At 40.0% G+C, this 12,377-nt stretch overlaps 1 protein-coding gene across 3 annotated transcripts in view; it reads right to left on the bottom strand.

The window, feature by feature from the left end:
- khdrbs3 (KH domain containing, RNA binding, signal transduction associated 3) overlaps positions 1-12,377 on the bottom strand; it is a 136,430-nt gene that overhangs the window by 56,584 nt on the left and 67,469 nt on the right. For all 3 annotated transcript variants that reach the window (XR_004334934.1, XM_032535297.1, XM_032535298.1), the window contains exon 3: positions 7,381-7,497. Coding sequence is in view for 2 of the 3 variants with exons in the window: in XM_032535297.1 (XP_032391188.1) it covers positions 7,381-7,497 (117 nt within the window). In the remaining variant the exon portion in view is untranslated. The remainder of the gene's footprint in view (positions 1-7,380; positions 7,498-12,377) is intronic.

Consider the following 12,377-nt stretch of genomic DNA (forward strand, 5'->3'; position numbering starts at 1 on the left):
TCTGGTCTCTAATCTGAGCTGCTGTTCATTTGCGATTTCTAAGGCTGGTGACTCGGATGAACTTATCCTCAGCAGCAGGGGTGACTCGTGGTCTTCCTTTCCTGGGGCAGTCCTCATGTGCGCCAGTTTCGCTGTAGCACTTGATGGTTTTTGTGACTGCACTTGGGGACACATTCAAAGTTTTCCAATTTTCCGGACCGACCGACCTTTATTTCTTAAAGTAATGATGGCCACTCGTTTCTCTTTACTTAGCTGATTGGTTCTTGCCATAATATGAATCCTAACAGTTGTCCAATAGGGCTGTCGGCTGTGTATCAACCTGACATCTGCATCACTATCAAAGAAGCAAAGGGTGGTTACTTTGAAGAAACTACATTATAAGACATGTTTTCAGTTATTTCACACTTTTTTGTTAAGTACATAATTCCACATGTGTTCATTCATTGTTTTGATGCCTTCAGTGATAATCTACAATGTAAATAGTCATGAAAATAAAGGAAACGCATTGAATGAGAAGGTGTGTTCAAACTTTTGGCCTGTACTATATATACACACGCAGTATATATATTTATACAGTATATACACACATTGTCAGACCTACCTCTACACGACTGTGTTATTCTCTAAAGGAAATCTTTATCTTAAATAATGAAAAAAAAAGAAAAGAAACCAATTTGATACACTAAAACTAGTGTATCAAATTTGTTGGGGCAAATAGAAAAGGGATAGAAAGGAACCAAGGCCAAGTCCTACTCCCAGTCTTTACCATAGTGCACAATCCAATAAGATGAACTAAACAGACTATTATACTTTCTTTATTCTTCATGTCATGCAAAGTATGTAAAGAGTATGTTGTGTGTGGACATTGGACAGCTGTGGATGAAATGTCTTTGGTATTGGTGTCTTGTAATTCCGTGTGGGATGGGCCACATAGCGGGATGACATGTAAATAAAATATTTATTCATTCATACCTTTATTCCACATAAACTACACATGCATCCATCACTTTCTGTGCATTAGGACATTTTGCAAAGAAGAACACTTACCCCAACACCACAGATACCTTCTGTCTCTCTCCCTCTCTCTTTGTGTCTCTCCAGTCTGTCCTTCTTTACTACTTATTTTGCTATAATGTTGTTGAATACCACAATAATGATAACTTGCCTCATGTAGACGTGGGATGTTTGATTTCGGCTGGCGCAGAAACTCTCTGGGTGTCTTTTGCGGTTTGTCGCAGCCTTTCGCAAAGTGTTTGGTGCGCCAGATGATATTTTGACGACAATATTAAAAAAAAAAGGAAATAACATGATATATTGTCCAGCACTAACTTCTACTATGGGTTAGGGTGTATTTTGGTTTGAAAGGGTCTTATGTTGAAATGTTAACTTTATGTTATTACCCTACCTGTATTCACTCTGTATTTAGTTGGTTTGTTTTATTCTTGTAACCTTTATGTATACATTGTGTTAGTGTCAGCACTAGCAAAGGGTTCATTTAAAATGTGTCTGAATAATTATATAACGGATGGGCCGCGCAAGCAGCCAGACACAAAAAAAACATTTCATTCATTCATTCATTCATTCATTCATTCACCTTTAGGGAAGACACAAACAAAATCCCCCAAGAAATGTATGAATGCTTGAGTTTGCAAAAGGTAAAGGGAAAGAGCAATGAAAGGCATTAAGACACTGGTAATGACAAAAGACTAAAACAATGAGACAAAAAACAATAGGCTGAACAGCTACTGTACTGTATGAGTGGGAGCACCATCGACTCACATGACAATGACAATAGATGGCCGAAGCAAGCCTGTAAGCTGGAAAATACAATGAAATGGGTAATTTGTTGCAAAGCACTGGCAGCCTAAACTTTATCATCCATGATTCATATACTTTAAAGTTTTCTAAGTCTAAGGTTGAGTCTAAGATCTACAAATGATAATGGACCTAAAATGTATTTGCATACACACACAGCTCGGTTTATGTTTCTGTGTCGGTCAGTCCTTACATATCCAGAGCAGTCCTTTCACACAATGAAGGTATTTCAGCTGGCAATTAAACCTGACACAGGACTTACCATTTGTGAAACAAAGTGATTGTTTTGTCTGCCAGGAAAATGAAAGCGGGAGTGCAAGCTCCAGGGAAGAAAATGGATGAGTTAATCACGGGGCTAACGAGAAGGGGGGCGCGGAGACACGGATGCCTTTACATCATCCCGCTCTGACAGCGACAGGACAACCAGGCGGCAAGACTCTGACTCCGACAGCTCGGCGCCTTTCAACCTCTCTGCACTCGCAATCGTGTCAACATGAGATCAAGGTCCTGCAGCAGCAAAAATTTGAGCAATTATCCCAGTTTCTTTGCCGTGTCTCTGCCATACGATAGTGTTTTAAAAGGGTTTTCTATATGTACTGAAAATTGTATAGCTCATCCTCCATCACATCCATCATAGTGTATCTTCAGAGTAGCAAGACTACAATTACATGTCTATCTAATGTCTTCCGCAGGCACAGAAGGGAACATTATCTCCATAAAGAGCCTCACATGGTGCCTCCGTAATGTCATAAACAGCTTTGTTGCAACTTGACTTGTAAAGGTCTTGAACGTAGACCCCTCATTTGGCTCTGCGGTGGACAAGCTCAAAACTATGATGACACGCTGCGCCAGTGATTTTTTTTTTTTGCAGAGGCTCTGGGGATGGTCAGTGAGGGTGCTCTGAAATTTAGTTTCCCTCAACACTCGTAGCCGAGACAAACACGTGCAGATACGCACCCACCACCGCAGCGGTTTACTAAGAGAAGGAGAGATTGATGTTTTTCATGCACTAAAGTTGCCTAAGCAACAGCCCCATAGAACTCTAATTAGCCCACTGAACATATGTCAAATACCAGCCAACAATCCGGGTTTACACAATCATCACTGCAGCTTTCATACAATAGCTTATATTTGCAGAAGAGTAATGCAGCAGGCCAGAAACACCACACACAAAAAAACATACACACATGCATCCTCACACAGTATTCATACTTGTACACATGGTAACAACGATGTAACGTTATTCATATCTGTAGTGACTTAATAATAATAATAATAATAATAATAATAATAAAACGGCTGAACCTCTTTCAAACACCTTTTTAGGCCTATAAATAAAACAATGTCTTGTTCGCTGGATAACTTTGGATTGGGTGATGCATTTATTCACAGTTCTGTAAAACACATGTTTACTGTAATGTTCTACTACGCAAGGACATAAGAGTGAAATTCTTTCTTACACCCCTATTAGATGACTCCTCACCCACGTGCCATGCCGTGCAATTCCCTGGTCTAAGGTAATATACGGCAGCGTAACGTTAGGCAGACTGATCTCATAAAATGGCATACTGTATGTATGACACGGCAATTGCCATTACTACTGTGTTATGAAAACGCATACTAGCTGTTAGCGTGTTTATTAACGCCGTTTGGCCTCCATTGCCTTGCATTGCCTTGCATTGCCTTGCGATTGTGTGTGAATGTACGCCGTAGACAGTAGTTTGAAAGGCCAGAAATCTGTGCCGGGAGGTTGGTCGGGGGGGTGGATGGGTCAAACACAGGAATTTCAATGGGTGCTGCCAAGGTGCTCTTAAGCAAGGCACCAAACCCCTAACTGCCCGGGTCGCCTTTCCATGGCAGCCCCCTCACTTTGACATCTCTCCATTTAGTGCATGTACTGAGCATGTGTGTGTACATCAGGTGTATAATGTGTGTAATAACAACAGAATAAAAACATTGTAATTTCCCCTTGCGGGATTAATAAAACATACATTATTATTATTATTATTATTATTATTATTATTATTATTATTATTAACTGAATAGTATGTTTTCATTTTATAAATAATTGGTTTGTTTTATTATTGTATATATTAATTTTTTAAATATAAATTATAGTATTAACACATAACACATTATATAAGGGGGGTGCTATGGAAATCCTACAGAACCCCAAGCCCCTCCCTGGAGCCGCGTTAGCGCTGCGTGGCTGAACTGAAACCAGAAAGTCAGCACCCAGCTGAAAATAAAGTAGTAGTATTTGGCAAAAGGTGTATCTCCCCCCTTCTTAAAAACGAGGAAGTAGTAGCGCACGGAGCATCCCCGACAGGAAACTGTCAGTCATGAATCCTGCAGACAGTTAAGGGCCGCTGAGGTCAGCACATCTCTATGACAGATCTTTTTCTTCAGGTACTCCAGAGGAGTCAACCATCAAAGACTATTGATCACAGTTATCAAATAGAATGTGCTGTACAGTATGATTGCAAGAATCACCGCCACCAATAAATCACGCCAGGCAAACAGAGGGAGAGGAACGATGCAGACACGCCAAGTGGAATCAATTTATTCTCTGTGAACCAGTCCAGTCTGCAATCAATTCTGTTGCTAAAGAGACATTTATATCCTCTCTTTATGTACTGGGATGAGCATGCATGATAAAAGTCATTAAACTGGATTTTGCTTAAAGTGCTCATTTTATCCTTTTTGATTTTTCCCTTTCATTTATAGTGTTATAGGTCTTTTTTGTGCATGTTACAGGTTTACAAAGTGAAAAAGCCCAAAAGCAGCACCCCCCCCCCCCAAAAGGGAGTTACCATCTCCAACAGAAAACACTTTTTACAAATTGCTCCAAAGAGCTCTATTGTAGTCCAGCCTTTACTTCTTTGTAACACATGTTATAATGCTCGCCTAGCTGCTAGCATGGCACGCCCTCGTACTCTGCTTCTGACTGGCTAGTAGTCCTTACCTAGGTACCGCGCATGTTCAACTCCCAACAAAGATGCAACAGAAGTGAGATGCCTCACTCTGTAGCTAAAACAGAGAGCTCAACACACAGGGTGAAAAGAGGAGCTGCAGCAATGTTCAGTACAACAAAAATATGGTGTAAACCTATTCTGATATAACCTCTAAATACAATTATGAACCTAATAATATGAGCACTTTATGTTCCAGTCTTTTCATAAAACCCATTCTTTACTTTTACTACAAAGTAGTAAAGTAACCAAAGTAGACAAAGTAGTCCATTCATGTTCAAATCATTATAAAGCTTTTTTTCCTTATCTTGTGACAGAGCTTACAGGAAAAGCAAAGCATCCATCAAGAAAGTGTTATCCTGTGTACGCTCTGCACTTGATACTGTGTGTGGATTTAGGTGACACGCTTTGAAAGATGTCAGGCGTGTTTGGTGATCCCCAAGATCATTCACATTTTCATACACTTTTGAAAGTTGTTTTTCAAGATGAAGCTGTTTTTCAAAAGAGTATGTGCTCCATGAGCTGTCAATCAAACGCAGTCTGAGTTCCTGGGGTGATCTGCTCCCATCTGAATATTTCAAATGAGACAAACATAGACCTTAGGTTAAAGTCAAGGGAAAAAACATTATTCATCATGAGATTTGCGCCATGTGCTCTTATTTTTATATTATCATTTTGTAAAACGTATTTAGTACAGTACAAACTAGCTGCAGCTAAATGCTTCATTCATTTTACCAATGAGATGGTTTTAGAAAACTACATGTAACAAAAATTTGATAAACAATGAATGCAGTGTTTTAAGCAGAAATTATTTAAAAAAAACTTCTTACCTTTAAAATGTGAATAGTTTCTTCTTATATTAGTATGTTATGGTAGTGAACTAAGTATTTTGAGTGTTTTAGTTTTAGTGGATCGTGCTAAACAAGACATTTATGGGCATTTTTCCAGTTATTGCTGAAACTTTATTCACCAAATTTTGGAGAAAATTAGGAGGGAAATTACTCAAATTTTTCATGATTTAACTTCAGAAATGATGAAGCTCATGTCTGATGAGGCTTCACTGTCGTCTAATGTAATCTGGAATGTTTACACTGAGGTAAACAGGAGAAACAGCATAATAGATAGATAGATAGATAGATAGATATTTATTGATCCCAAAAAAATGGGAAATTACAGTTACAGCAGACACAAAATATATACATACAATATACATGAAAATATATCATAATAAAACAATATAAAAAAATATAAGAATGTAAGAACAATATTTAAGTATATAAAGATGGGAAAAAAAAAAAAAAAAAAAAAAAAAAAAATGTCACCTCATGTAAATGCGTTATTTTTTTAAAATCCAAATGTTTAGCTGGACATTTTTATTGCACCTCTTAAATTGAAATGTCTCTTTCTTAAAAGGTGCTCTAAGCGATGTTGGGTGAGGTCAACTCTTGTTGACGTTCAAAGTATTGTCAAACTAAACGTAGGCTAGCTCGCCCCTCCATCCTCTTCATCCCGTCCCCTCCCCCTCCCTTTCGCATAATAACCCCCCCAAACCACACCGTCTTGTCGGCATTGGCTGGAACACTGTTTATATTTGGTGGTGCAGGTGGGAACATTTGTTTTTTGTTGGCGTTTGTGGAGCCTGGGCTGTCTACGGAGACCGCGATTTTTTACAGTGTGTTCTGGGGACAGGCAGCTAGCAGATAGTGAGGAGATGTTTTTTACAGTGTGTTCTGGGGACAGGCAGCTAGCTGATAGTGAGGAGATATTTTTTACAGTGTGTTCTGGGGACAGGCAGCTAGCTGATAGTGAGGAGATATTTTTTACAGTGTGTTCAGGGACAGGCAGCTAGCATGATAGTGAGGAGATGTTTTTTACAGTGTTTCAGGGACAGGCAGCTAGCTGATAGTGAGGAGATTTTTTACAGTGTGTTCAGGGACAGGCAGCTAGCTGATAGTGAGGAGATGTTTTTTACAGTGTGTTCAGGGACAGGCAGCTAGCTGATAGTGAGGAGATGTTTTTTACAGTGTGTTCAGGGACAGGCAGCTAGCTGATAGTGAGGAGATGTTTTTACAGTGTGGTTCAGGGACAGGCAGCTAGCGATAGTGAGGAGAGTTTTTTACAGTGTGTTCAGGGACAGGCAGCTAGCGATAGTGAGGAGATGTTTTACAGTGTGTCAGGACAGGCAGCTAGCGATAGTGAGGAGATGTTTTTTTACAGTGTGTTAGGGACAGGCAGCTAGCAGATAGTGAGGAGAGTTTTTTACAGTGTGTGGGACAGGCAGCTAGCAGATAGTGCGGAGCTGGTTTTTTACAGTGTGTTCAGGGGACAGGCAGCTAGCTGATAGTGAGGAGATGTTTTTTACAGCGTGTTCAGGGGACAGGCAGCTAGCTGATAGTGAGGAGATGTTTGCCGCATGTGACCCTAACAAAATGTGTAACATTACTTAGAGCAGTTTTAAATTTGAAGGTAAGCCTAACCCGCTTTCACTTTAAACCGTGTGACAGCAGCAGACCAAGATGAAATGATACGGAGGTAAAGGAGTGAAAGAAGCAAGGAGAGGAGGGGGGGGAGAAATAACAGACTGCAGTGTTACCTTTTCTTTGTCTCTCATGGATCCTTTTCCGAGAATTGACATCTTTGTGAGAGTGTCCTCCTGTAGTCTCTTTAACGAGTTCCCGCGTGGCCCGAGGAGTTTGCCGACAAAGTTAAACTGCAACAGAGAGCGAGAGCGCCGATCAATCAGAATCTGTGTGTTTGAGACAAAGAGCAAAGACATTTCTTGTGCTAAGCAGCGACTGAAGCTAATGGAAACTTATCAGCAGTTTTTCCTGTCCGTGTCTTGATCAGTAAAGAAGAATCTCAACCCAGGGACACGGTGTCACCTTTTCATGGCTTATGGTGTTGTATTGCATGCAGGTAAAGGACACCATGAAGTCAGTCAGAGGCCCTTCAGCCTTAAAACATTAATGCTATATATATATATATATATATATATATATATATGAGTATTTAGGCCTCAATAGAGGATACCTGTGTTCACTGTCCAGGATTTTGTGCTACACCCCTGCGTACCCCTATCCAGTGCTACTTTTTTTTTCATTTCCTCAATCTGTTGGAATGCATGTTCCTGAATGTTTGATATAGATATTCACTGTGCAATATTATCATAATGTGCATGTTTGAGCTAAGATTGAACGTGATCGCTTCTGGCATGTCGCCGTCCATCAAAGGCTTCCTGGCTTTGATTAATTCACAAGGTCACTGCTTTTTTAGCAAGAGAAACCTAAATGTTATGCATTACTATGTCGAGGTATGTTGTGTGCAAACACATCAAAGTGATACAACCTTTACACAGGCAAAACACAATTCCACCAGCAGCTTGACATGGTTTGGGGGAGACAAAAGGAGAGCCATGCTTTTCTCCCCCTCCCCATGCTGTCCTCTACCACTGAGTTATACAGCTGTCTCCCTCAACCATCTAGGTCATCAATTAGCAGGCAGGAGGTAAAAAAACAAACTGCCAGTTTGGTTCTACACCACACACCTCTCTCCTGCCTTTTGTTCAAAAAGCGAGTGCTTATTACGAGGCTCCTGCCAATTCCTGGGTGAGGGATTTTGAGAAGCATGCTTTAGTGATTCGCTCTAATGCAGTAAGTGACTGTTGTTTTTGTTTATCCTGGCCCGGCTGAACTCCAGCAGCTCACAGCTACTGTATGTTCCTTCAACCTTTATAATTACCCCAAGTCCTGTGGCTGGATGTGGTCATACACGGCCGCTATTCAGCCTCATATAAAGACCATACCACACTGTGCTAATTACCGACTTTCTACTCAAATGGGGAAAAATTAGCTTCTTGCAAAGTTATAACCTTGGACTGATGAAAAGGCCTCTAAGTCATGTCCACCTTCACATTGGAGTATGTAGATGTTGATAACTTGGGTCCTGCTTACGCCATCTGAAACATTGCAAAACCTCCATTAGAGCTGTAACCATTTTAAATTTTGCTGTAGAATTACATGTCTCACAGTTTCAATTAACAATGTTATTGTCTTTTTTAGTCAAATTCAAAAATATGTATTCATTACTTTTAAGTTTTGAATGAATCCCAGGTTACATCGTTGGTTATATCACTGTTTTGTCAACACAAGTACGCAGTTATCTTGACAATAGAACATGTATCCTCATCAATAGATAACAAAGCATTAATCGTTGAATTAATCGTTAACACAGCAAAAAGCACAGCATGTTTGATTCTTTTGGCTTGAGACAGCTACAGCCTAGGATGTTTTAGTTGCTATGGCAATAAGTAACAGCTGCCGCTAGCATAGCTTTAGCTCCAAAGTCCGGCCGATTACAAGTTGGCACATCTAAAAAACAATTCCCATCAACAACATACCCTTTAGGACTCAATCTAATGTTAGCAAACAAGTTGTTATTTACAGATTAGAAAAATTAGAATCCAAATCCCCATGTAAATATGCTAATGTTTTTCATTCCATAATGAATGGCGGTTATTACCCCTACAGCGCTGTCATTTACGGTAGTGTTACTACAAAGCACACTAGCTCATTTTTATTATAATGTAAGGGGAAATTACACTCTGTTGTTATTACACACATTACAAACAGGCCTGAATTACACAGACATTTTCGGTACATATAGATGCACCAATGGAGAGATGTCTGAGTGTGGGGGGGCTGCCCATGGAAAGGCACGCTGAGCAGTTGTGGGTTCAGTGCCTTGCTCAAGAGCACCTTGGCAGTGCCCAGGAGGTGAACTGGCACCTCTCCAGCTACCAGTCCACCACCATACTTTGGACTTGAACCGGCGACCCTCTGGTTAGCATCCCAAGTCCCTACAGACTGAGCTACTGCCACCCACTGAACACAACAGAAAGACTAACTAATGTTACATTACTTAACCCTCATGTTGTCCTCGGGTCAGATTGACGCGTTTTTCAATATTGATATTCTTTTTAATTACCCAAAATAACATGATTGATTCCACACAACGCTCTTTGGCAAGTACAAATCTCTACTTTCATTAATTTTGGGGTGTCTTATTCAACTTTATAGCATTTGGAAAACAATGTAAGTGTTTTTGAAATAGTTGAACGAAAGAGTAAAAGTTGACATATTCCAGTCTGTGATTATCCATCAACATCCTTTCCTTTAATTTTATTCAAAATAATTCCTAATTTCTGCTTTTCTAACTTAAACACCAGGTATGATTTCCTATAAATTAGGCTTATTGACCATAAATTCCAAAGATAACAGTAAAACTAAAGTTAATAAGTTAGTGTGACATAGTGTTGAAAACATCAAAATAAAGTGACAAACATTGAAAAAAAAGCATCAAAAGTGTTGAAAAAAAAAGGACAAAAATGGGAGAAAAAGTTAAAAGCATTGATAAAAAGCATCAACAAAAGTGTTGTTGATTTTCAATTTTGACGGGAAGACAACACAAAGGGTTAAACACATATGAAAGTGGATTTGTAACGTTCAAAAGCCGATTTGACTCGCAATTGCGGGTTGGGGCGTCCTCTGGTAGGACGTCATGGGATCATAGGATAGCTAGGCTACTGTTATGTGGTGCTATAGGGGGCACGCAGACATTGTCAACATGTTTAATAGATGCAACAAAAGTGTGACCTATCTCATTAAAAAAATATTCTAATGTGGTTAAACAAAGAAACCGCGATTACATAAAAAAATTGCGGTTAGACGGTTACCTTATAACTTTTAATGGCCCAACCTCCACTGAAATTTGCACATTAATTACCTCCAAATATATCTAAGACACAAACTGTTGGGTCAGGAAAATTAAATTTAAAGTTATCTAAGATAGGTCCCTGGCTCTAATTTTAATTTACAAAAAGGATCATTAAAAGGAGACGGCGCTACAGTGGCAAACACAGGTTGTCAGGAAATGTTTTAACCGGTGTCCGGCGCATCCATCATCAGATAGAGCCTTGATCACTGAGCTGTGGCGTCTCTTCAACAATGTTTTGCGAAGCCAGATCACAGAGCCGACATCTCGCCGTGTTCCTACAGCTTTTGTCCATCCCTTACATCCTCCTGACAGGTTGCGTGTGGCACACATTGTCCGGGCATGTTTGTATGGATATCTAAGTCCTCGGTCTACCGAGCACTAACGGATGAAAATGCTTGAACAAGGAGAAAAGCTGGTTTTCTGATCAAGAACAAAGTGCCACTGAGTTGCTTTCCATATCATATCGTAGGAGCCATATCAACTGTGCACACACAGGCATAAGGCAGAAAGCATAATAATAGAGCAAGTTCACATTGATGGAAACATTGGACTGTGAAACAGTATATAAATGCATACTCTGCTACTGGTTTCTGTGAGACCAGGGATGGAATTAGACGTTGGCTCGGAGGGTAGCTGGGAAAACGATAAACACCCCTTTTCATTTAGAACATACAATGTTTGAAATAGGAAGAAAATCTGAATGAGAAAGGGGTGACAATGTTCTGATCCAGTAAAATGCATCAATACTCTGTGCTTACCAACTGATTTACCAGAACACCTGATGAAAAATTCCTCTGTATACTTACTTTTAATTAAAGATGACTTTAGTAATTTCTGAATTTCTGAACAATGTGTGTTAGTGCAATACATTTCCTGGCAAGTTTCTAATTTAATCACTCTGTCAATCCAAACAAAAATGACTAAAGGCACACAAAACACATCCAAACATTTTTAAGTTCAGTTTCATTTCTTTTTTTCACATTCTTAAATCTTTTTTGGCGGGCGGTCCACTGAGAACATGCTTTTTTGATCTCTCCCCAGACGTTTTTTACAACATGATCTCGTACACTGTCTTGAGCCACTTCAGACAGGTGTTATAGAGTGAGATGATGTAATGGTATTTGTTTGGCGCCATTTTAGAATCCTGATTATTTAAAAAGAGATCATGCAGATTTGCTCCATGTTTGTTTGACTAATGCCAGTAAAATGTCAGAGAGAAGTCTTAATCTGGATATTTGAGCACCAGTCGATGCGTTTGCAGAGGCACACACGCATCTCCCCGTGTGGACAATCCTCCAAATATACGAGCCTCGCTGAACACATACCCGTAATCCCTGCCGTTTATCACAAATCAAAATCTGTCTGACTCCTACTGTGATTGATGCGTTGGTGTTTTGCTAATGCTTTAGTGATCATGAGGGATTATGTGACTTAGAAAAAACAACCTGCCTGGGTTCTCTTACTGGTTCGTGTCATTAAACCGTGTGAGAGGATTGTGCTGCTGCTGTCCAGAATCACCACAATCAAAGCTGTTATGTTTAATCACAGATTGTCGCCTGCTGCTCTTTTCTGGTGCTGGTAGCTCCCAAAAAATAAATACAAATACAAAAAAAAGACTGAAATCAGAATTGGAATGTCTGCACCATATTCATCTGAAACAAGTGGGTGCAGGGGGGAGGGTGGCACAGGGACGACGGGCACATCTGAGATCTTTTCATCGTTTGCTGAATGGAATTACTTGCGAGCCAGGCAATAGGTGTGCTCACAGAGAGCCAGCGCGGAGTGATTGTGCTGAGGACAGCAGGACAGGAATGACAG

Source organism: Etheostoma spectabile, chromosome 14 (genome assembly GCF_008692095.1).
Source record: "Etheostoma spectabile isolate EspeVRDwgs_2016 chromosome 14, UIUC_Espe_1.0, whole genome shotgun sequence".
NCBI classification, from domain to species: domain Eukaryota; kingdom Metazoa; phylum Chordata; class Actinopteri; order Perciformes; family Percidae; genus Etheostoma; species Etheostoma spectabile.